Source organism: Manduca sexta, chromosome 22, assembly GCF_014839805.1.
Source record: "Manduca sexta isolate Smith_Timp_Sample1 chromosome 22, JHU_Msex_v1.0, whole genome shotgun sequence".
In the NCBI taxonomy this organism is placed as follows: Eukaryota; Metazoa; Arthropoda; class Insecta; order Lepidoptera; family Sphingidae; genus Manduca; species Manduca sexta.
Window position 1 is genome coordinate 11,474,666 of NC_051136.1, and position 26,827 is coordinate 11,501,492.

At 33.6% G+C, this 26,827-nt stretch overlaps 1 protein-coding gene across 3 annotated transcripts in view; it reads left to right on the top strand.

The window, feature by feature from the left end:
* The first annotated feature begins 973 nt into the window (after positions 1 to 973).
* LOC115442150 (venom dipeptidyl peptidase 4) overlaps positions 974 to 26,827 on the top strand; it is a 35,481-nt gene continuing 9,627 nt past the window's right edge. The window contains exons 1-7 of one of the 3 annotated variants that reach the window (XM_030167134.2): positions 974 to 1,141; positions 14,080 to 14,149; positions 16,534 to 16,855; positions 17,339 to 17,433; positions 23,387 to 23,464; positions 24,584 to 24,845; positions 25,466 to 25,635. In XM_030167134.2, the coding sequence (XP_030022994.1) occupies positions 14,099 to 14,149; positions 16,534 to 16,855; positions 17,339 to 17,433; positions 23,387 to 23,464; positions 24,584 to 24,845; positions 25,466 to 25,635 (978 nt within the window). In that variant the 5' untranslated portion in view covers positions 974 to 1,141; positions 14,080 to 14,098. Of the gene's footprint in view, positions 1,142 to 6,782; positions 6,919 to 14,079; positions 14,150 to 15,231; positions 15,424 to 16,533; positions 16,856 to 17,338; positions 17,434 to 23,386; positions 23,465 to 24,583; positions 24,846 to 25,465; positions 25,636 to 26,827 lie in introns of those variants that run through there. The other 2 variants (XM_030167133.2, XM_030167135.2) reach the window with 2 other exon arrangements.

Below are 26,827 nucleotides of genomic sequence, written 5' to 3' on the forward strand. Positions count from 1 at the left end.
AAATCTATTTTGGTTTTTGATATTAATCTTTTGATAGATTCAGCAGACCTTATTTGTAGATGTTACACCATGACGAGTTAACTAGGACAACATAAAATACAAGGAAAACAATATTATTTACTCAGCTGAAAAGAATCACAGCATCCGTGTGGGAATCTTGTTTATTCATTATATAATTAAGCAGCGGGGAGCCGGGATTTACTTCTCACTGACCTACTTTGTGCAAACTCGGCCTCCTTGTCAAATTGGCGAAGCGAACTTCATTGCTTAACTAAACTCGTGGAGGAAATTAAATTTCACCGGTGTTCGGGTCAATGACGAATTATCGAACAAGATTTGCGTTACAATAAGTTTGCGTTTTGTAACGTTGTATGCGGAGTTAACATAAGGCGTCAACAGATAATTTAATTGGCTCGGTTAGTACTATCTTTAGGATCAGTTGTTTGAAAATATAAAGATTTCTTATGTTTACGCGAATGGACATTGATATAAATTTATCACGGTTTTTATATTATTTTGTCCCGATGTTTCGAAGACTTTACAACCTTTATGGTCAACGGGCGGAGTCCCGGAGTAAAATAGTTTTATTTCAACATTTGAAAATGTGTTTAAAGATTAGTTCCGTCACTTTTATGTTGTCCTAGTACTCAGTCGTCTATCTTCTAGCAAGTAGACACATTCTCTGTGTATTCCTGTAGTTTCTTTGAAACGTAACTGTCTAGTAATTGTCGTGTGTCAATCAGTAAAATTACGGTTTTCCGGCTTGCGTGTTTACACTTTTAATACTTTAATGGCGTCTGATGAATTTTTGCTGACAAATTGGTGAATGGTTAAAAAACATAATATCTGGATATTTACTATCTCATTCAAGCATATTTACAAAATATCAAGACCTTGTTGTGTTATAAGAGGTTCTTAAGATAACGACTACTTGAGATAGACCATATAAAAGATTGATATGAGATAATTCCCGCATTATTGACTGGAAAGGTGCAACTGTAAGAGTTTATAAAGGTTTCAGAGATTAGATTGAAATAAACGACTGGACTTTGAATTACGGGTGATATTTGGAGAACTTTGTTGTGAATTGGTTATTTTATTAAATTGTGATTATTTGCTTTTAAAAATGGATTCCTTCAAGGTACGTGTATAAACATTAATTAATCTAAACAATTCTTATTTTGCAGTATACAATTATTTAAGAAATTTAGGCCAATTTAAATAATCGAAATTAAATTATTTATTGTACCGATTATGTAATGATTTCTTATGTTTACGCGAATGTTAGACATTGAAATAAAATTATTTTCGGATTTTTTACATTTGGGAGAGAATTATAATATAAAAATTCGCGATAAAATCCGATAAATACTTTTATTTCAATTTCCTACTATGTTAGGTGATAGTAAGACGTAATGCTACGTAATAAGTATTACGTGAAAGTGTTCGACATTGTTACGTGTGGTTCATTATTAATTCCGTTCGAGATCTGTTCGCAACGCCGTGTAGTGATCGTGACTGTACTGAATGTAATATCGTCGTTTGGATCGTGTTAACGTTTTGTAATTTTACCCCGACTGTACTTTTCACAATATTGACGTGTTGAGTGGGATTGGATTGTTCCTTAGCGTATTTGAATGTTAGGTTTTAGAATATTTATTTTAATAAAAATGAGAATAATTATTGTTATTTTTTATTAATTACTTATACAGGATGTTTTCGAAGAAAAAAATTCCAAAATATATTGTGCTGTGGATGTGTTTGATTTATAAAATTTATACAATCGAATGAAGGTTGATTTAAAATGCAATTTTTATACATACGTACAGCTTCGAAATTAATCTTGAAATTGGAAATTCCTATACTTTTTATCTCATACATAATTATAATTCGTTGATAAGAATTAAGGCGATCGCAAGTATCTACTTGTAAGTAGAGATGAAAATTGTTTTGTCATTTCTTGATTCCTCAGAATTGAGATGGGGGTATTGTATTTTCAGTAAACCGAGACAACACTCTCACGCCTTTCATCTCCGAAGGGGTAAGCAGAGGTGTAACTAGCACCACTTACTCCCGTGTGTATTCCGTCCCATGATGGGCGAGCCTATCGCCATATCGAGCACAAATTCCAGACTCCGGGCTGATACCGAGAAAAACCAATATGACTTTGCCCGACCCGAGAATCAAACCCACGCTGTGCTGCAGTCGTACCGTAATACAACTAAGCCACGAGGCAATTAAACCCAAACAAACTTTTAAACCATGATTTTAACACATAAAACTTACAATTTTTTTTTTATGAAATTTGCAAACCAATCACGCGTGAGTACAAAACATTACGATGACGTAACATTAAATGGCTGTTAAAATGCATTCAACGACGCAAGTACTGACTGCTTTACATATGCATATAGGCATGCCATTAATTGACGCATTGTGACATTTTTACATTGGGAAATGACAGAATTAAGTTCTACTTTCATATAGAGAAGGTTGTTTTTATAATGGCAAGGCAAAGTTACCCCACTGGATCCGATGGTAAGTGGAGTAGGTCCAATAGATTGTCGACTGACGAGAGATGATTACCCCTCGACAGTCGACACAATTATGCCAGCCTGTTGGAACCGGATATACACAGGTTGCCCCTGGAACGTGACACACGTGGGCCACTATGGCGGGTTGTAACACCTTGTTTGGTGGTCGCTATCCGGGCGGATATAACATATATCCTACCACCTGCAAAGTGTAAGATTTCAGCATTGTTTAAATGTTTGTACGGTAAATAAAATCAACAAATATTTCTACGATTTACAAATGTTTGTTTCTTATTTGAGTTGGAAACACATTTTTTGAGATCAAAGGTTGACTGTTGAGTGTCATTTATTTATCATATTTTCATTCATGCGACGTTTTATAAAGGAAAGAGTGTAGTTTATGCATAATTATACACCTTCGTTGCAAAAAATACTTTTTCACTTACCTACATGATATATTATCGCACTTGATTAATTTAACACCATCACGACACGGTTTGTTTTAATTGCTCTCGTGTTCCAAATATATTATTTGATGGACGCAATGAATGTGCGTCCTGCATTGTAAGTTATTTATACAATTATCATTTATTTTAACACAGCGGTCGGTACAAAATGATGCAAATTAAAATTTCAAATAGCATGTAAAATGAGAATATTTTTTCCATTTTTTTCAACAGAATTTGTCTATTTTGTGTGATTTGTATCGATTATTTTTACAGTTTTTATCGATTAAAAAAATGTTTGAGCTAATAAATAGTATTTAACTAATAATATTTTAAAAATATTAGCAAGGAGTAATATGTTATGTTTATATTTGTTTATAGCTGTTTTAAGGTATACATGAATTTTTTATTTGAAATAATTATTTATATTCAATTTATTTTATTTTCATTATCGATAAATTATAATCGATGCTAAGGAGCATTACTATAACTGCAGTTAAATCAATAAATGATCATATTTATTGGCGTACATTTTACCGTTTAAAAATACGAAACTATATAGATATAGGCGTAATTTCAATGTAATCTGTCACTTATCCTAAATTTTACAAAATATAAGTTCCTTAGACATTAAACATCTGGACATAAAACATAATATGTCTTATTTATCAAGAAAATTTAAAGTGTTTTTACTGCAACGGCACTGTGCGACTGCAAATGGCACGTGTATTTAGGTTAAACAAAGCATATTTTACACATCGTAAAAGAAGCTTATTTTATTTTGCTTAGACGTATAGCAGTTTTCTTGATAAAAGAGATGATTCCTCGCCAGTCGACATAATTATGCCGGCCTGTTTAAAACCGCGACACACGTAGGCCACTATGGCGGATTTTGCACCTTGTGTACAGAGGTCGCTATCCGGACGGATACAAATACAATCCTAAATCCTACCGTATTACCTATTCTGTATACATAAATAGGATTGTCAAGAGCTAATTTCGGACTTCCTACACCTCAGTCCGCGCCATGACCATGAAGGTTGTAGCCTTAGGAACGTTGGGACAAAATGATTCAAAACATAAAAATAATCTCAAAAACTCAGATAAAATCCGAAAATTGGTTTTATATCGAAAAATCCTAGCGTCAGTAAATTCAGGTACATATTATCGCATTGTATGTTTCTGCCACCAAACAGCGAAATGCAAATACTTCTGTGTTACGATTTGAAGTGCTACCTGTGATTATTTGGTATTATAAGATTAAAAATCTACCGTCTTGAGATAACGAGCGCATTCGAAATTCAAACTTCAGGAAGTACTTTTATACAAAAATGTTCTTCTCATTTACCATAAATTCCTATTTTCTAAAAACAGTTAAAATAACTGTACGAAAACTAAAACTGTCTCCTTAAACTTAAAATTGACGTATGTTCGTGATTCGAGTTAAAGTTTCGCCTTCCGTTTTCAATTCTATCTTAGTGAAACTTGAGGTAAATGCTGCCAGTATTTTAACGTTTCGAGGTATATGTACACTTATACATTTGATGAATTTAATTTATTCCGAATAATCTCTGTGTAGAATCTCTTTATATTTAATATTTTTTTCAAAACAGTACTGGGTGCCGTTGCTAAGACGCTTATCTACAAGCAATAGAAAATAAAAAAGGTATATGAATGACATATTCTAGAGATAAGTTTGTAGTGAAAATAATATGTTTTTCCCAAACATTTTTATTCATCTTAGCTACAGCCGCAATACGGATTGACAAAGAATGCAATAAAGAACCGGTGAAGAAACATTGAAATATTACAAATTACAAATGGCTGTTAAGATACTGGTGACTGGTCTCTCATATGTGAGAGTCCGACTGGGTAGGTGCCAGCAGTGAGTAGTCACTGTTGTGTTCCGGTTTGAACAACATTGTAGCCTGTGTAACTACTGGACATAATAAGACATAACATCTCATCTCTTAGGATGGCGAGCGTGGTGGAATACCAAACAGTACTTTGTAAATCAAGGTATTGATTGGTGTTATTACTAATTATGGGCGGTCGTATCGCTTACCATCAGGTGAACGGCAAGTAGGTACATCTCGTCATTCAAAGCAATAAAAAAGACAAATTAAAATAAAATCAATTGCATTGTAGTGGCGTTACGTTCCGAAAATAATTCAATGTACAAGGAATAGTTTAATACTGTTCTATTTTTAGGTAGATAATTAATATTTGCAGAAATTACACAGCAAACAACATACATTGTGAATAGTACTGTCGTAAAGTTAACTGTTTAACGCTATTAGTCGTGACTCAAGTGACAAACTAGCAAGTGTTAATAAGATAATGTCACTCCAAACGAAACAATGGCGCTAAAATACAAGACTAGCAGCGCTAGCTTAGTTAGTTAGTCGTCAAACTTGTGTCAACTGAATAACGAAATACCAAAAACATAATTAACACGTATTAAAATACAACGTAAATCTATCTCTGCTTTAAAAGATGAAACCGATTGTGGTGTTTGGTGTGAAGAATGCTTAAAACCATTGCAGTGGCTAATTTTGATTTTTTAACTCATACCTACATATCTGTCTACGCGTCGATAGCCTAGTTGTGTGTGAAATGGACTGGCGACACGAATGTCCGCAGGTTCAAATCCCAAGGGCACACACCTCTAACTTTTCTAAAGTTATGTGTGTATTCTTTGTGAATTATCGCTACTTAAATGGTGAAGGAGAAAATCGTGAGGAAACTTGAGAAGTTCTCTATAGAAATTTTGAGGGTGTGTGAAGTCTACCAATCCGCACTAGGCCAACGTGGTGGACTAGGCCTAATCCGTCTCGATATTAGAGGAGGGCTTTGCTCAGCAGTGGGATAGTATATAATACAAGGCCGATATTATTATTATTATTATTATATTTGTTTATACGAAAAAAAACCGAGAGCAAAAGCTAGTCTTCCTATCTACATACAGCTATCAACAAAACGCATCGTCGCAAATCCAATAAAACCCAAACCGAAGAGTGTTAGATTGAAATGCTGTGCAATATTAGTATACGGATATTCGTAAGAGCGCGGTTCGGGTGAGATGTTCAGTTTGCGCTTCGGAAATGGGAAAGCTTGTAAAGTAATGCTATTACTGAGCGTTCGTTTGTACAACTTTTTGAAACGAATTCAAAGGAAATTTATTCTACGGATTCCTATTGGATTCCTTTTAGTGTGCAAGCATTCCATGGAAACGTCTGAAGGATATCAAAATTACTTTCCTGTATTTTTATTGGAACTTGATATATTAATGAATCAGTAATTTATTTAATTTGTTTTATTTATATATTAATAAAGTTTTTTTTAAGCTTGAATTAGGCAGTGTATTTGGAAATTATCCTTCGCACAATTTGTATTTATATTCTTATGATGGATGGAAATTAAAAATTGTCTTTTTCATATACAAATTACAATATTTTTAGAGTTCCGTGGACGAAAACAAAAACGGAATGTAAGAATATCGCACATATCCATGACGCAGGCTTACAATCGAACAACCTTAAATTTAAATTTAATAAAATATAATTCAAATTAAAAAGCGAATCTTGTAAAGGTTTTAATAAGGGAATGCTAGAATTGTTTTGTAATAAAAACAAAAAAAATATTACAAACCACTAACATCAAGCTAATAGTAATTACAATCGTAAATTATTTTATAAACGAAGCAAACCTGGACCTTAATTGAATAAATACCTTTTGACACGGAACCCGAAACGTTCGCTTATTTGTTTATGGCCAGTTTAAGTACAATTATCATTTATCTAAACATACCGCTGATTGCAAGTTAATTCGTATATCTTTATGTATTGATAGATTATCGTATCAACATTTATATGACATAGATATTCAGTGTGGTGGGGAGTTGACCGTCGGTCGGTCCTCATTATATTTCATCCGTGGTAAGTCTTTTTAATATACGAACATATTTTTTTACCAATATTCATTATAACCTATACCGTACTATGATATTTAATTATAACCGATTCGCCGATGATTCGGGAGTTATTTTGCTTGTAAATATTTCGCCTTTTTTGGTCAAATTATCATGATATTGTAATTGAGGCCGTAGGTCAAACTTTATCTTTTTAGTACTGATTACCTACTTAAACATGATAGGCTATAGGTAAGTGTATTCTAAAATATTCTCGTCATTAATATATATTCACTGTCTTCAAAGGAAATTTCTTGGGACTTGATATGTGGTTTGGTAAATAGAGTTCATAATTGCTCCCCATTAGGAACATAGATGGGGTGAAAATCGTGTGACAAAACCTGAGAAGAGTCCGCAATTACAATCCTATAACTATATGATAGCCTGTACTTATAATTAAAAATTAGCTATTTTTTATTGTTGAAATATTTGATCCTAGTCGTATCGTTCTTATATTATATTTATTGGGCCAATAAAGATTATCTTACGTCACAGCTAAGTCTGTGTCCAATATCGAAGGATGGATTATATGTTGTTGTAGTAATGGTGATAGATCATAAAATTATTAAAATTGAGTCTTTGCCGAGCAACATTTCGTGGTCCCCTGTAGGTATATCCTGTAAGAAAGTTCAGCATTGTCAAAACGGTAGAGAAAAGCAACGTGGCTAATGTATCTCATTGGTAATTAAATTTGTATCAAATTGCACTTGAAATTATTTTTATTGTCATTTTATCATGGCAAGAAAAGTGATTCTGATCTGTTTGTGAAAGATCCTGGTGATTTCACTTTACTATTTCGAGAAATGTTGTTAGGGGACAAAGTATCCTTAAATAGACGAAACCTTTGGGATTCCTTTGGTCTCCATTATAAATCCCAAAGGGAAAGTATGAAAGCGACTGAAACCTTTGCTCTGTTAGTTCTTAATTTGATAATCCTATTTTATATATAATACTGTCCTACTGCTGGGCATGGGCCTCCTACTTCTAAGAGGGATTATATTTTATAGTGGTTCCAATTGACATGTACTAGAATTGTACTTAGGATTATAAAATTTGTAGAATTGGATTTTTCAAAAATCTTTAGTCCCTAAAAGATGCTATAACAGATGAAGTCTCAGCGACAAGTAATACTGAGTACAAAAAAATTAGGATCTCACTAAACAGGAAATTCAAAGATTCCGAAGAATCATAATTAGAATATTAACAATATTTTGAATTTATCACGATTTATTACTTAAAATATTGCCTCTTATGTGAACACAAGTAACTTCAGTTATACTTAAACTATATTATAACATAGCCAACTAATATCTTCACAAGAAAATTACTAGAGATTCGTGCGTATTTTCCCAAAAGAGCAACTAAGTCTGTTACAATATGAAATAAATAAGTCGTGTAAGTCTCGCTTTATTGCTCCAATACACGAAATAAAACAGAACATGGAGTACACCTTGTATAAGATTGGGTCAAATAATTGTACCGAATTATTAAGTTACATAGAAATAAGAAATAATTAGAGACGGCTAAGAATATGATGTGTTCGTTGCTTTTTGTATTTTATTTGAAAGTACGATAAGTGTTATTTCAACTTAGCTGGTCACTTTCAACGTAGCTGGTACATCTTATGCTTGAGGAACCTAAATAACAGACAAATTAAGTACATATATGTAAGGAAATAATAGGATTGTGTAATTTTTGATCTACAGTATGAAACAATTGTTGAACGTCTTCACTATGGTTATCTGTAAATGTGCTAGCATCCAGTTTGAACCGGCTGATTTATATTGTAGACAAAACGAACTGATATCACTCTATCAGCTACAACTTACAAAGAAAGTATCACGCCTCTATCCCATTGGGATAGGTAGAAACTATCGTTTGCATGATTCTGGTACACATCTTTTGCTTATTCCGCTTCATCAATCTTTGCATGCATTCCCGCCGGTTCAGAGTGTTTTTGTTCTTACCTTTAGCAAGAATATCAGATATCTGTCATTCGAAGGTTCGGTGTGGTCGAACTCTACCAGCTCTTCCGTCTACACTCGCTTTATATATCCTCTTTGTAAGTCATCATCCATCCTCTTCAAAATAACTCTATAACTCAACTATAACTTACTAATAATTTTTAAATGCGAAATTTTGTAAAGAAATTTGTATTACTAAATGTTTGTTAGAAATAAACGCGTATCGATGCGCGTAAATCAATAAATACGGAATACAAATCCAGTGTATTAACATGTACTATTTAATTTAGGTAAAGTGGAAAATTTGTTAATCGCCGTAGATAAACTAACTTATATATTATGAGAAGACGATCATGTTTTGTCGGAGTATGCGCGGAGTTGACCTCATACTTTGAGTTTCAATGTGGGAATTATAGATAATTTTTTGCCGGTGCCTGCGTAGGAAAGGGCTACGGATTTATTAAAAAAAATTGAAATCGTGAAAAGTGAATGAACACCTCTGCAAGCAGACGTACGGAGCGACATGCTCGTGAAATAGCTACCAAGCTCCTCAAGTAAAGATAAAACAAAACATATGCTTAAACAGTGTACTGGATATTTGCATGGCGTTAACCAGATAAAATTTTATAGCTACATTTTTTATCAATAACACGCGTCAAGATAAGACAGCGCACAACAATAATGTATTAAGATTATAATAATTATTGTCTGATTGCTATTATCGAGGGGCTCGTGTGACCGCATTTTCTTATTATTCCATCTATAAAACAATAGGCTAGTGGACAATTTGTATTGAATTATTTAAATTCGACAATGAATTATGTTAATAAGTGTAACGTGTATTCTGGTTATTAGGAACGTTAGCCTAGCAACATGCTAATCCAAAACTAATATAGTTTATGGGTTTACATTTATACACGGTGTGTGAAAATTAAACCCGTGGCCTCACACTTCAAAATCAGTTCAATAGTCACTGTGCTTCAGGACCGTTAGCTTATTTATTTATGTATATGCATGTTTTTAATCACTGAAAATAAAAAAAAATATGAACGTAAAAAAAACAATTAATAAAGAGGAATGAACAAAGAATTTCGCCTAACACAAAACGTGTAAGTTGGTATTAATCAATGTCAATGGGCATTTCAAAGACACGGCATCGAGGAAACAAACTCATTGCCTTAGTACAATACATACCTATTACATGTATATCGAAGATAGCTTGCGGTATTTTTCTTTTTTTGGGGCAGGTAGAATTGTATGTTATTTGAGTGTTTCCACATTTTACCAGATGTGTTTTCTCCAGTGTTATAAAGGACAAGTCTATTGCCATTAATCTGCACATATACAGACTCCAAGCGAATCATTGAGCACAAAATCTTTATAGGATTGATCTTATGGGCAACTTGTACATAACATGACATAGGTAATACAATGAGAATTCACACTTTCCCTGACCTGGAATACGTACCAAGTACCTCCTAGTCCACTGATCTATACGGTGCCACAAGACCAAAGCTACATAAAATTTAAAATGATTACAATTCACTAACAGGTTAACTGAAGAAGAGATTTTCTTATTCAACTAGACGACCTTAATGCAAACAAGGTTCTTGACATCAAACTATCTTTACTTAAATCAAAGTAGTAAAAACGGGTTACCTTGAAAAGTACTCATGCGCAATAGAATTGTTTGTTTTGAGTTACGCAGAAAATAATATTATTATTTAAAGACTGCTTCGGTGGTTTAGTTGTTTTACGTGCGCGGTACAACACCGTTCTAGGGTTCGCATCTCGTTTTGGGCAGATATATTTGTGTGTTTCTGCTCACTATCAAGAGTCTGGAATTTGTATGGGTATACGATCGCTCCCTATTATATCATGAGACTGAACACATGGTTGAAAGTGAATGCTCTGGGTGCACCTTTATTCGTGATGATATGAATAGTTGATGAATGGATCCTCCAGAGTCAAGCGTTTGATATCAGGTAGTGAGCACTCGGCTGTATAGAATATAGTCAAGTCCAATATACAATGCGTATGAGAATTTGCGTCGACCCCACATTGTAGTGGGATAAGATTAAGACTTCTGATAATGTGATAAGAATCTCACCTGCATAATCTGACTGGGTAGGTGCCTGTACAATCATATCTGCCATCAAACAAACAATACTGTAGACAGTGTTTGTTAAAATTATAATAATGCTGTTGAGGTATAATCGGTTCGCGTCGATATACCAATTAACATTTCAACCAGGCTGATATAATTGTCCGCACTAGGCCAGCGTGGTGGACTAAAACCTAATCCCTCTCAGTAGTAGAGTAGGCCCATGCCCAACAGTGGGACAGTATATAATACAGGGCTGATGATGATGATATAATTGTTGACTGACGAGAGGTGAACGTCTCTAGTTAATGGACACTGTCTGGACCCTCTACCTACCATTATTTATAGTATAAAAATTTCCGGGCTCGTATTAAAAAAATACGTTTCTAGATAACGGATTTGCTCTAGATTTTATAATCCTACTAATATTATAAATGCGAAAGTTTGAGAGGATGGATGTATGGATGTATGTTTGTTCCTTTTTCACGAAAAAAGTACTAAACGGATTTGGATGAAACTTTACAGTAATATTGGTTATACGTCAGAATAACACATAGGCTACAATTTATAATGATTTTATGTAATTTGGTCATAATATTACGTCATATCAAGTAAGTCGAAAAATTATTCCGGAAAACTCCTTCACATGTGCGAAGCCGCGAGCAGAAGCTAATGATTTAATAACTTTAACTTTTTAGTCGGAATACGATGATACATCGGTATGACTAAGACACTGATTATAAGAGTTGTATCCACGCCAGACACATCGTCTCCGATAAATCAAACAAGGAAAAAAATCAAAAACGTAGATTAAAATCTGTCCAATCACAATGAAGTTATCATTTACCCGTTAATTGCATAAGGAGGTTAACAAATATTAAGTCTAATCATGTTTGTCTCGACTAATAGATTTTAAATCAGTTGGTAATCCATGTAGATCGTATCTAGCTATTATTGTTAAATTTTGATGGATAAGGTAAACAACCAAACATATCTGTCTAGACTTAATCTAATATAGTAGGTTAAGTCGGTGAGTTTTTACTCCAGGCAATTCGTTTACGGATTCCCGTCGGACTCGCTGGTAAAATCTATCCTACTGTCTAAAGCCCCGCTATTCGATTCTTCTTCCCTAATATCGAAGGTCGAGGGGTGCGCAAGTACATGCAACCGTAACCCTTGTAGGACTGTTTCTATAGGCTAACAAGCAAATGAACATCCTCGCCATGTTGTGGTAAAATATGATATTCATTTCTTATACTCACAACGTTACCTTTAAAACTAAAAAGCAAGAGTGGCGCCGTCGAAGCAAGTCTTTTATTGTCCTGGCCAAGTTATATTATTTATTTAATTAAAATTTTATTGTACACCAATAATAAAAAAACAAAACAAATATGTATACATATGGTGGAAATAATATAAACCTCGAGTGGTACAAATGGCGGTCTTATCGCTCGAGGCGATCTCTACCAGACAACCATTGAATGGAGATGATAAATACAGTGAAAAGAGCAGTTTATTTAAAATAAATACAGCTATACAGTATTCCTGGATAATTTATAGGTTGTATTTAATTTAGATTTTTGTTAAGACTTGTTAAACATCAATAAATTTTGTTGTCTTTTTACCTTTCGCAAATATATGGACGAAGGTATTTTTCTCTTAAACGTAAGTACCGTTGTATTACTGTGAAGCAATATCAGATGTTTATCTTGTGCACTCACCACTTTGGCAACGGTGAGTATTATAGGGGCCACTAACAAGACGAAAACCTGTTTCATATATTAAAGTTATCCTTAACAGTTACGTTTATGCTCATTTTATTAAATGTTATGAAATTGATTCGAAGATTCGGCGGGATGTTATGGTTGTTGCATTTTTCTATTTAATATTATAGTATCGATTCATTAGGATATGAATGTTGTGTATCTAAATACATCACGTGATCAAATTTTTGTTGTCATTATAGTAGACGGGAATAAGGGTGTAAAGGATTTTTGTATTACAATAGACAACAGTGACTAAAGGTGAAATTTTCGGAAAGGGAGACACAACATATAATTACTAATATGCAGAAATGCGGTGTGGAAATCGTTCTAATTTTTATAAGATTCTACATAAAGAGAAGCCGACAGGGATCGAGTGATAAGGATCCTTGAGCACTGACAGACTACATGAGCTCATTCTTATTAGGTTACATTTTTGATTAATAAAGAACTTGTTGATGTGCTTACTATTGACCATTTTTAAGTCAGTCTTGTTGAAGAATTTACACCTCTGTACAGCCTTTGTATATTTGCCATCATAACAATAACACATGCAGACGCAATTATCTTGAGTGATATAATCTAAAATCCGCAGTAATTAAAACCAGATGTAAATAATTATCCCAATAGGACATGTAAATTACATAATCCTACCAGAAAAATTAGAATTGGATCTTGTTTAGGACACGTGCGTTCTAGGTTGAATGACCGTGGTTTAACTAATTATACAAATCTAGTAATTCTAGATGTTAGTCAAGAACTAAATTACCTACGAGATTCAGTTTGGTAAGACTTCCAATATTTCTAGAACAAATTCTAGATTACACGAAGGAATTATGTTTCAAGAATATTGAATTTCTAGGCGTCTGTAAATAGTTTATTATTGCATTTTATGTCAGTTGGTATTTTCGAACATTACTTGAATAATATAATAAATAATTTTTAAGACAAAAATAGGTAACCTTGGAGCTCGTGGTTAAAATATTTTCTGGCTGTTTTATAAATTCTTTTTACAACAATAATTAAATACTTCGCGTACATTTTATATAACAGAGACAGCAATTAGAATGCCTTTAGTATTGCCAGCCATCAAGGCGCAACGAACTATGTATGAGGCAGCAATCAAACAAAAGATCCTATTTGATCTGTAAATATTTGTTTCGAGTGTGGGTGTTAGACCGAAAGTTTTAGGAATTTATGTTGTTTGAGACCCACCGCTTGTTTCTTAGCGTCGGGTATAATATTTGTGTGATCATTGATTTGTGTTTTGTTGATTTGTTTGTTTGTATTGTCCACAGGTGACAACATTTTCTCACCATGGCCCAAGACAATGGCAACACCTCGTTGGAGATGGGGACCAGTGACCAGGTAATTATTGAATAAAATACGAGTATTATTATTGACAGGGAATATTGGATGTTAAGATCTGAGATATACGGTAGTTTCTTGTTTATTTCAATTTCACTTTTGCACGCCTATTTGGTGGAATTAAAATATATTACAGAGAATACTGGTGCTAATGAAAGCGACAATAGTTTTTTTTACTGAACCGCAGGAAAATGTATTTACCATATTTGATGACAACTGTTAAAATATGAAAGATGCTTTATTTATGTAGATACCTACTTTCATTTAAATTATGATAAACGATATCAGTTGTATAAATACAAAATAATAAGCTGTTTTGATACGGTCACGGCACTATTGAATTGATGAAGTTAAGTGGCTTCTGATTAAATATTGGAACAGTTTCGTTTGAATATGTCTGTTCGCAAAAATATCGCGAAAAAATATGTAATTTTAAATAAAAGGAACAGAATGGAGATATCATATAAACGTTTTATGAGTTTAGATTAAGAATTAAAGAGGGAAATAATTGAAGTGGTTAACGATTGTAGGAATATATTACGGAGATATGTAATTATCATACTTAAATTGACTAGAATTAATCATAGATGTAATGGATTTTAGCTAAATTTTGATAGAAAGTGATCAGCTAAAATAAAAATGGATTAATTTTCGAGTATTCTTATAATATATTATAGACTTCCACTCTTATATAATGCTATTGATTTTTAAAGTTAACAAAAATATTGTACCTGCTTCGAGCGATAAACTAAGTCAAATCTTTTGTGTTATGTTTGAAAAGGGGTATTGCTCCGACCACACATTAAAGAGTGATAGCAGATAAGAGGAAATGGAAAATCACGCGATCTGCTAACAATAATCATTCTCCGTTAATAATTCCTGTACATAACAGTAGAATTCTTGATTCTTTTATCTAATTATCTCTGTGAAGCGACGTTACACCCTTAAGAAACAATCATCTATTCAAACCGTTGACTTGTGTTAGCGTACTCTACTCAATGTCAATACACTCAATTATTGTGATAACTCAGATAACCTCAAAATAATGACCAGTCAAATACCTAATCAAGGTCTAATGTTCGCAGTTGGACCATTTCAGTCCATATGTGTAGAATGGACGGTTGTGTAAAAGTCTGTGGTAATTTAAATGTAGTTAGTGATCATGTGTGACGTCATAGTGTAGATTTGGTTTTTTACGTGTTAGTGCGATGTATCTAATTCTGTTTTCAAGTTTATTACACTGAAGTTATAAAAGAATGTTGATGAGATTTTAGGTAATAAGTTGCTATAAGTTAATAAGTGTTGTAAATACCAACAGTACTTGTACAAAATAATAATGAGGAAACTACGTAGAAATCAGTATGATTTTATATTCATGTTCTTTAAATTTTATGTTGTTGCCTTAGTTCTCATTTATCAATTTGAAATACTACTTTACAGTCCTTAAACATTTCGAATTCATTCATAAATTTATTAACATTATAAAACGGTTAATGACTATTAAATGTAAAATCTAAACATGTTTAATTCCACATAAGCTTTAACTTATCGGATTCATTATTTTAAACGTACACGTTAATCGTTGTGTTAACTTCAATGATTCCTTATCCGTTTTAATTTGATTTCATTAACAGTTTTTATCATATCACATACAATGTGGGTAAAGTTCATAGTTCCCAACAGATGATTCTATTAGAAGCTTACTATTTATTGCAAAAAAAGATCATATATCGTCAAATTATTCTATTTAATTAGATATTGTGAGCTATGAGGCCCTCAGATCCGCTATTGCAATCCCTGCGACTCGTAACTGACAGTTAGTAGTATCTGAAGTACCCACCGAATAGTAATTAAAGGGTCTTTAGTCAAAAACTAAACAATAAAAATGAATTAAGGAGTTCAATATATATTTTGGCCATCATCCATATTAATGTAGACGACGAAATTAATTATTTATTTAACCTCAAATGTAACGAACACACTTGCCGGAAAGTTGATGTCTTAGTTGCGTCTTTGCTTGCCGCTTCGGGGATAAAGAGGTGATATGTGTTCGTTTTTCAAATGTAAGGGCATTTACAAAAGTCAAATTTAAAGTACCAACACAAAATTTAAAGCTTTGAGGGTTCTATCATTCGAGCTCATGGGTTTTTAGTAGTAGGCGTCGTTCTTACAAGCTCGTTATTCTTCTCTACTAATGCACAATGCACTGGCATCATTAAAGGAGCTTGCTGATCTCATACGAGCGTAAGAGCGTACACGAGTTTGCAATACATACTAGGTCTACTTCCAATATCTTTAAGTATTTTAGAGTTGAACTATTTATATAGAAAATTTTAAAACCGTTTCTTTATTTTGGCGAGCAATTCAATAAGATTACTTTTCAGGTCCTGGTCGCAACCAAGAGGAAAAAGACTTTGACATACGTAATCGGCGGCGTTATCATGGTAGCAATCATTGCTGTGGTGGTAACCCTTGTGGTCGTATTCACCGGTAGCGATGCGGAAGCTGAACCAATAGTATCTACTACAGAAGGACCGACTACGCCCATATCAACTACCACTCCTTCGACAACGACTACGACTACCACAACAACGACAACGACTACAGAAGCGCCGACAACGGAGCCGCCACCAGAGCCGCTCGATTTAGAATCGATTATAAATGGAGTGTTCTCTCCTAACTCGTTTAATGCTACTTGGTCGCAAGGTAATTATATTAAGGGACTAACTATTTCATGACGTCTGAGTGAATACCACTCTTCAAATAAAATATAAGAGTCCCATAAGTCAACTACGCTCATAAATACATCGTAATCACACGAGTACAATACATTAGGGGCTTACTAATAAACGCTGTTTACCTCTGTCATAGATATACAACGTTTTATCTTACTTTTTCTAACGGTAAATGTCACTTGTAAGACAAACACACAGAATAATTATTACAGACTTAAATAGTCTTTATTAGCAACGCGGTTATTGTATAATATTTTATCTAAAGCATTGAGTTTACTTAAACATTGTTAAACATGTTATAAAGTAATATTAATCTTCTTGATATCCATGATTGATACGGTTAAATTATCTTAATTTATTAGACAGCATGTCTTTTCTTTTAAATAATAATAGGCCTATTTCATATTAATAATTTGAATATAGTTATATATATCTAGTTACGTTATAATTGCAGGAAGCGATGTCCTGTTCCGAAGCGTGAATGGCGACTTGGTGCTTTACGATGTCGACACTGACACTACTACAACGCTTATTTCTAATACGTCAGAGGTAAGTTTTCCCTAATTGTTGATGTCTCATATTCGTGTGTGTCACTGTTGTGTTTCGGTTTGAAGGACATTGTAGCCAGTGTAACTACTAGACATAATGATACTTAACATCTCACATCCCAGGATGGTGTGCGCATTTGAATACCAAACAATACTTTGTAATTCAAGGTGTTGGATGGTGTTTCTACTGTTTATGTGCGGTCTTATTGCTTAACATCAGGCGAACGGCAAGCTAATCTCGCCATTTAAATCTATAAAAAAAATCCCAGTGGCCGTCCTGAACCGAGGTTTGTGATCCGTTAGTGGGTTGCCCTCAGCATGGTCAGTTAATTTTCAAGCGTTGCGAGCGCCTAGAGCGCTCACCCAAATTCCGTTGTATTTGTATAAACCGGCCCTTGCCAGGCTAACAAATGTAAGTCATATTAAAAAGAGATAAGTTTTATAGAGCTCAAGTCCAGCATATTACTCGCCTTATGGTTACCGCATTGCTTATGGACATTTTTATCTAGAAGCGTTTGTTTAGATGAAACGATTAATTCGAAACGTTTTTTAATTTATTCTAGTCTCTGTACTACTGTTAATATGCTGTTTAGAGTAAAACTTGTTAGATAGATCAAATTAGTCACCTAAATTTACAAAATTGAAATTCTTCACCAAAAATGAAAAGGGTTTATTTTAAGTCAATTTTGTTTTGTTGTTAAATTCTAAAAGTTATGTATATTATAAATATTTTTTATTACCTCCGAAGTCGGATGGGCTAACAGCCCGCCTCATTGTGAGTAGTTACTGTTGCCCATGAACGTCAGTACACCTTCATATTAAGTTGTTTTAGGGTCGATTAAATACATAGAGAAATTAATAAAAAAAAAAATTGGGATAACTCAATACATATTAAAAATATCTTGAAGCACCAATTGTGTTCTAAAATTGAATATTTTTTCTTCTGTCTCATTCGCACACTCATTTTTCTGAGATTTAAATGTTAGTTATTACATTTATTTTTTCATACAAACCTGTTTCTAGCAATAACGATCACATAAAATTTATCCAATTCGGTGCAGTCGTTTGGAAATTATGCGCGTACAAACATTTCGGTGATTCATTCTTCACTACATAGTATAAAACAAAGTCGCTTTCTCTGTCCCTATGTCCCTTTGTATGCTTAAATCTTTAAAACTACGCAACGGATTTTGATGCGGTTTTTTTAATAGATAGAATGATTCAAGAGAAAGGTTTATATGTATAATAACATCCATTAAATAGTGGAGAAATACTGTTATTTTGTTATGTTATACCCGTGCGAAGCCAGAGCGGGCCACTATGTTTTTATATACAATGTTCACAGTTTTTCTGTAGTGTATTTAGTATCAGCATTGCACCCGTGCGAAGCCGGGGCGGGTCGCTAGTATTTATATAGATGTCAAAATATGTTCTAAATCTCAATATTTTTTAAAAACTCATCATATACGAGAATATAAATAAAATACACGTACACGGCTAATCCTCGGCTCAGCATATTCGATGCCGTTTCGAACACGCCCGCCGATTTCATTTCACCATTTCACGGTTCGCAAACACAATCTCAATTTTATATGAGAACTGATAAATCTTCGTTTACACGGGGAGAAATAACGGAAACCTTGCGAAAATGAGAATCGGGAAACGAGTTTGAACAGCAAATCATATTTCAGACCTTATGTTAGGAGATATAAGTGCGACAATGTTTTATTTTACATTGTTAGTATGCTAATGATGTTCAATAGGCTATCGTATTTCAAGGACATGTTTCAAGCAAATTTTATTTGACGGTTATAATATAAAACAGATAATGTACTCGTAGATAGTACTCATTATATTAATATTTATTTGAGATCATAGAATAGAGTGTTTTTTGTATGGCGGGTCATACATTTATATGACAAGTAGCTTTTACTAATAAGTTGTGAAACAAGCCCAAGTGTAAACTTTGATAAGGTATAAAGCAACACGCACACGGCGTTGAATAGATTAGTATAAAATTTTAAGAAAAAGCAGGTCCTAGTATGATATATTGATGGGTTTTCTTTAAATGGCCAGTATTACTTTTATTCCGAGGAAAGGTACCTGTTTTGAATCGCGACCTGAGTTTCTGGGTTCCATACTAGACTAAGATAGTAAGATTTTCGATTCGATAACTTACCTACTATCCACATCACTTGAAATAAATCCGAGTGCTACCCGCAATATTAACAATACCGCAATTATTATCAGCATTTGTTCGCGGGATAAAAATTCCGCTTTATATTTTTCAGGGATAGAAAGTAGCCTATAACCTACCCAGGGTCTTAAACTATCTCCATACCAAATCACATACAGACAGACAGAAAAGAGGACTTTTGTTTTATAATATGTATTGATATTTTGGATTCTAAGTTGTCAATAAAAAATGCGCGTTGCGAAGTTATTAGTAGACCACAACTTCGCAAAGAAGTAAATAAAATTAAACGTCTATTTAAAATTAAGACCGAGATCGATCTTGTATATTGACGTTGGTTAAGACTGTCACGCAATCGTCAGTGCGTTGGATTTCGGAAATTACTTAATACATTTGTTGTTGATTATCTTATGTTCTTCATATATATAATAATAATATTAGCCCTGTATTATATACTTGCCCACTGCTGAACACGGGCCTCCTCTACTACTGAGAGGGATTAGGCCTTAGTCCACCACGCTGGCCTAGTGCGGATTGATAGACTTTACACACCTTCGAAATTCCTAAAGAGAACTTCTCAGATGTGCAGGTTTCGTCACGATGTTTTCCTCCACCGTTAAAGCGAATGATAAATTCACAAAGAATACACACATGATTTTTTAGAATAGTCAGAGGTGTGTGCCCTTGGGATTTGAACCTGCGCACATTGGTCTTGGCAGTCCGTTCTACACCCAACTAGGCTATCGCCGCTTAATATATATTTAGTTTCAATTTCTAATTATTAAGCCTTGGTCACTTGATCAAGTGTCACATACGTTATTTTGATTATTACAATTTTTTTTTTTGATAATTTCTATTCAAAGATATTAAATACTATAGTTTATAATCTTAGAATTCCTTGTTTCTATTCATGAAATTATGAATATTAAATACATTTGATTGATTGAATATATTTACGTAATTTGTTAAAAACACCACAGGTACAAGTAGATATATAATTAATTGTATTATCTATAATTTATTTTCATTCCAGTTGATTTCTGATTGTCAACTTGTGTTGTCAACTGATAAAAAAGCATAATATGTCGCAGACAATAAGATTGTTTCGCGATTACGATAATTGTCTAGATATTATCATACAATCATAAGAGTGCCTGAACAAATTCAAAACATTTAATCTTCTATAGACGTTAAGTTTATTTTAAATTTTGTTTTTTCTTTTTGTGGAGTAAAGGAAATTTAATTTTTGACAATATTTTTAGAACACATAAATGAAAAGCGATTTGAAGTTTTAAATTTGTTCAGCTAATTATGTGGCTAATTGACCATATTAAGTAAACTATGTAAATTACGTTACTCTCTCTCTAGTCGGTCCCTCATATCTGAGGATTGTGGTCAGCATCAGGGTTGCATCTGGAGCGGCTAATCTGCCTCCACCGGTTTTAATAAATAGTGTTACTAATGATTCATTTTATCGTTGGATTGACCATTACTTGACTGATTTTTGACTGATGAACACAGTCGCAGCTCCGAGTCAGGTAGTTGATGGTGCCTCCACTCCCGTGCCTCGGAAAGCACGTAAACCCGCTCTTGCGCTTAATCTCTCTCTGGTCATGTTGGATTGCTGTCTCACTGGAGAGAGTGAAGGAACATAAAATGTACCTGTGTATTGCGCACACACTTGTGCAATAAAATATCTCCTGCGTACCTAGCTGATTTTAATGTCTAACATTCGTGTAAACATAAGAAATCATTATACCTAGCTGATCTCCGTTCAGACTAGCTGTGGTGGCTAGGTGGCAATTATTTACGTTTTATTAGTTCATTCACTACTCACTAGCTTTGTTGGTAATAATTAATTTTGCCCGAATCACTTTATTTTACTGTAACATAAAATTCACAAGCGTATTTTGGTAACAATTAATGATTGATGACGGATTATGGCACGGACTGATTATTATTCTGATATTTTGATATAAGTACCTTCTCTTTCATTAATATTATTTTACATTATCACCTATAACACGAACTGGTTATACCACATCTATATAAATACGTTATTCATACGTACATTTTGCGCCTGAAGGGGTAGATGGAGTTGTGAGACCACTTTTCATCAACCATTTTCTCCAATGTCACGGAAATAAATAGCAGTGACCTTACCATTTTAATTCCCATAACATTAACATCAAGAGAGCTCACCACCATCATCATCATCATCAGCCGCAGGTTGTCCACTGCTGAACATTAGAAACAAATTCGGAAGCTGGTCTATCTAATTAACATACCCAAAACTACTGATCTTGGATACATTTATTACATTTTATTACAATGAGTACCTCCCCTGGAGTTACATAAATATGTTTAAATTAAAAGATATAATATGAATTATCTACTTATCTTTAGTCTTATTTCATTTAACAGTAGCTATCACACACATATTTCAATCTAACTTTGAACATCTTATAAATAGAATATACCTTCAAAATAACACACTGCTTGTATCGCTCTCATCAACTTAGCGTCTTGGGAAGTCTTTGCTGTCTTATAAATATAGACGATCTAATTGAGGAGAACTTAGAAATGACGATGTTTGCTCGAGCCTTGTTCTAGATTTACGATCTAATTTTTGAACAAAACATAATGTTCTGAACTGTGTTTGTTTATAAAATGGTACAAAATATTTGGTATGGAAATGAAAACGATAGTTGAATAGCTCCTGTATTTAGTAATTAAATTCGCATGTTGAGAGAAATAAGATTAGGACAAGGAGAATATATTAAGAATGTTTATCAGCGAAATTAAAATTACTGATAATAATTTATGTTTACGCGAATGTTAGACATTAAAATTAAACTATTTTTCAGATTTGAAATAAAACTAAAAACTATTTAACGGATTTTATCGCGGACTGAGGTGTTCTTTATCCGTAAAGTCAAAGTTACAATATCTACCTACATATTTCAAATATACAACTATTTTTTTTTAATTTTAGCTGTTGACTGTTAGTTCAATTTTAAAATTATTGATGTTCTAAACAGATCTATATTCAATTTATGTTTTACTAGCTTTTGCCCGCGGGTTCGCCTACGTAAAAAGTTTTACCAGGATGAAACTCTTGCTTTATATTTTCCCGGAATAAAAAGTAGTATGTGACCTATTAGTGGAAATAAATTCAAAATGGATTTAGTAGTATCTGAGATTAGTGCGTTCTGAATAACAAACTCTTCAGCTTTACATATGTGTATAGATTAATTTATTAACACAAAATATTGCGAGCAGTTACGACGTATATGAACGAATATAAATGAACTCGAATCACATTTATAAATGTTATTAGAGTTGAAAACATATTTCTTACATCAAAATTAATCAATAATTTTTCATTGATTTTAGGTTATACTAGATTTTTTTTATAATTATCTTTTAAGTTTACACGAATATTCGATATTGGAATAAATCTATTTAACGCAGTTTGCACGATAAATTACATAGTTTTAATGCAAATTAAAATATTGTAATTGTAATGACAAGTGACGTTTTAAATTTGTTTCGTATCTTAGCGAGTCTTTAAATGAATATTTTAGTACATGGAATGGTATCGTAAGTTCGATTAAATGCCACAATAATTATAATACCCTTATCGCTACTTTTTTGAGGTATTAGTAAAATAATGATCACAAAAACGATAAATTACATAGTTTTATTTCAATGTAGGACTTATGAATACATGTTTAAATCTACATATTTTATATTGCAGACCCTGCAAGCGTCATCGCGAGTGATACAACTTTCTGCGGACCAGACCCACGTGGTTTTAGCATACAATGTTGCGCCAGTAAGTATTCAATATTTTGTCAAAGCAAAATAACGGCAAAGTGACTCACTGTATCAGATGGTGAGTGGAGTGGGGTCCAACAGAATGTCGAGAGATGATTACCCCGCGGCAGTTGACACAATTATGCCGGCCTCTTCGAACCAGATATGCACAGGCCGATCCCGGAATGCGACACGTTTGCCTAGGTCACTATGGCGGGTTTTAGCTTGTGTACGGTACTCGCTATCCCTGCAGATATAAAATATACCCTACCCCAGCAAAATGCTGTGATTATGTGAAGAGAGAGTGGAGTTGTGTTTCTTTTTATTTTTATACTAATAATTATAAAATAACGTTGTCGATAAGTATTACTCAGTACTTACATCTTTAAATCAAAAGATAATTAAGCGGGTAAGTGTCCACTTAATTTGTACCTCAATGTGTCTGAAGATTTTAATAAAGTGCCATGAGTATTACTTTCATTAGCTCTTTGAATTTCATTATTTTAATTGATGCCTAGATTGATTAAGTAAATATCTTCAGTATCTCGTTTCGAATGTAGCCCTAAACTTGATCTACCGTTTTAATAGATTGTATTTTAATTGGCCATTAACTAGTTGTTTTTTATACATTAGTTTAAGTTTATAGAATGATTAATTAAGATTCGTTTATAAAATCATTTAGCTGAGAATGCCAAGCTGTGACATTAAATTATAATGTTGGAATATAAATTACGTAGAGATTGTTACGCTGTAAAAGTGTATGTCAATGCCACACGGTTTTTATTTACTAAGGCAATAAAAGTCTTTGTTGTCTGACAAAGTTTGAGAATGCCAACTAGGATTATTAGATGGTGATAAATATATGAAAAAGCACACAAGACCTCGCATAACGACAATATCCTTAAATGGTAGGCTGACGTGAAACCAGGGTACCCACTTTTCTAATTTCACTAATTTCACACTCTTGGCTGATGCTGAATTGTTTCGAGTCAGCCAGGAATGACTTATAGACTAGAGTTGACTGGTAGAGGATGCCATTAATATTAAATCCTATATTACACACTTCGTATAAAGTTCAATGTCAAAAAATGATCATCAAATCTTCAGTGATTTTATTTTACATATTATTTTCTTCCAGGTCTACAGATATAGTTTCCTGGCAAGATATGCTGTCGTGGACCTGCTCGTTGGCAATGAGATTGACATCCTCCCCCCCACTCTTCGTTCTTCGGAAGCGTTCTTGCAGAACTTCGTCTGGGGTCCGTCAGGCACCGCCCTCGCTTTTGTTTACCTGAACAATATCTACTATCAAGCCAACCTGACAAGCGAGCCTGAGCAGATCACTACTACAGGACAGTTAAATGTGATCTATCATGGAATTCCTGACTGGGTTTATGAAGGTAACCATAGTTTCTAAATAGTTTGATTCCAACTAATAATTTACAAATACTGAAAAGTATTTAATATTCGAATAAATAATAATTATTTGCGTGAAACTGGGTAGCTTAACTACCTGTTTTCATCTCTAAACAAGCCTATTGCCTCTATATTATCTGTAACGCCTAGTGCAGAGCGGGATTATTCATATTTTTTTTTTATGAATTTCGTATCACGAGTCGTGATTCAAGACCTTGTTATAGTTACTGCAATAAATCTCAACGGCTCATAATTTTACACACACTCATTCACGGTTTTTTCCCCGAAAGGGTAGGCAGAGACACAACTGGTCCACATTCCACCATGTGTATTCCGTCCCATGATGTGATAGATTTGCCCTATAGCCATATCGAACACAAATTCCAGATTTATATTTTTTATCAAACAATATGATTTGCCTGTGGCTGTGTCAGAACCGATTTCTTTATACAGTACTTAGGGAAAATGTTGCTTCTGATCATTTATAGAATTTTCAGAATCGAATCGAATTTTCCGTAGATTCATTTCGAAGTCCAAACTCACAAACATTTTCTTTTAAATGAGTAGAACAGATGAAACTATAACTTCAACAATCAATTTTCAGAGGAGGTGTTCGGCTCAAACAACGCTATATATTTCTCCGCCGATGGCTCCAAGATGGCCTACGTCACTTTCGACGACACGAATGTTCGCGTAATGAAGGTCCCTCACTACGGCGTTCCCGGCTCCGTGGATTACCAGTACACTCAGCATCATGAGATTCGCTATCCCAAGGTAAGTTTCATTTATTGAAGTACTAATATTGAGAGGGTTTGGGCTGTGCGTCCGCTTTGCTGGATTAATGGAAGTTGGCTCAAAAAACTTTAATAAAAGTACAGATTAAAAAACTTTAATCCGTTCTTTTACGAAGAATTCTCCGCAAGCAGCATTCTCGGGGACTTGTCGTTCGCCGCTAATTTGAAGAATATCATGTATCGATGCAACATCGATACATGATATTCTTCGACGATAAATCTAAGGTCTTAGGCACTGAGGTCAAACCCTCTCTTAACAGTCCATTCGACCATGATTGTTACTAATATAACTGTGATATTTCTCTCAATTACTATCAGTAATTCCATAACAAGCGAATGTGGAAGGCAATGTCACGTCCCAGCAATTTTCCACCTCATATAACATAATTACGATCTCGTACGTGTTTCGAACTGTCGCACGAAGTTGTTCAGTTGGCAAGTAATCAATTCAGCTTTGATAAACTAGTTTCCTCCTTCTCCATTTCAATATTGTTTGTTAATTATATCTTATCATAGGCTTAGATCAGGTCGTAACTTATTTTTTGATGAGGTATTAATAATATATCTATGAAGGCGTTGGACCAGTATTTATAAAGTATGTATGAAATAGAGAAAAATTCGAGAAAAATATTTTTTAAAATAAAGCCCCATCAATAGCTGTTAATCAATTATTATATTGCTTATATGTTAGGCAATCACATTAACACGGATCTAAGTCGTAACAACATAGTGTTTAAGTAAGTAAAGTCAATTATGGTTTACGTGATTAAAGTGAAAGTATACACAACCTGTTTGTAATACGCCTTTAGATTAACAATGTTTACGTCGGGCCTTATTGTTAGCGATTATAATAGTAAATTATTTGATTAAACGTCTTCGTCACATTTTCACGAAATTGCTATCCAAAATTCCAGTAAACGAAAGTACCAAAAGTAAATAGTTTTTTTAGTAAATTATAAAATGTATTGATTAAGTATTCGTGTGATATTTTCTCTTTTAATAATAGAGTTCGATTACTATGTCCACTTTAAACGCGTTGTTGCGTTTCCATTGTCGCCTCGTTCATTAGAAAGATTCACGTATTGTTATAGACAACACGGATTTCAAAAATAAATTGGATATAGCCCAATAAACGCAACATAATTTCTTATTAAAATTATAATTGTTATTCA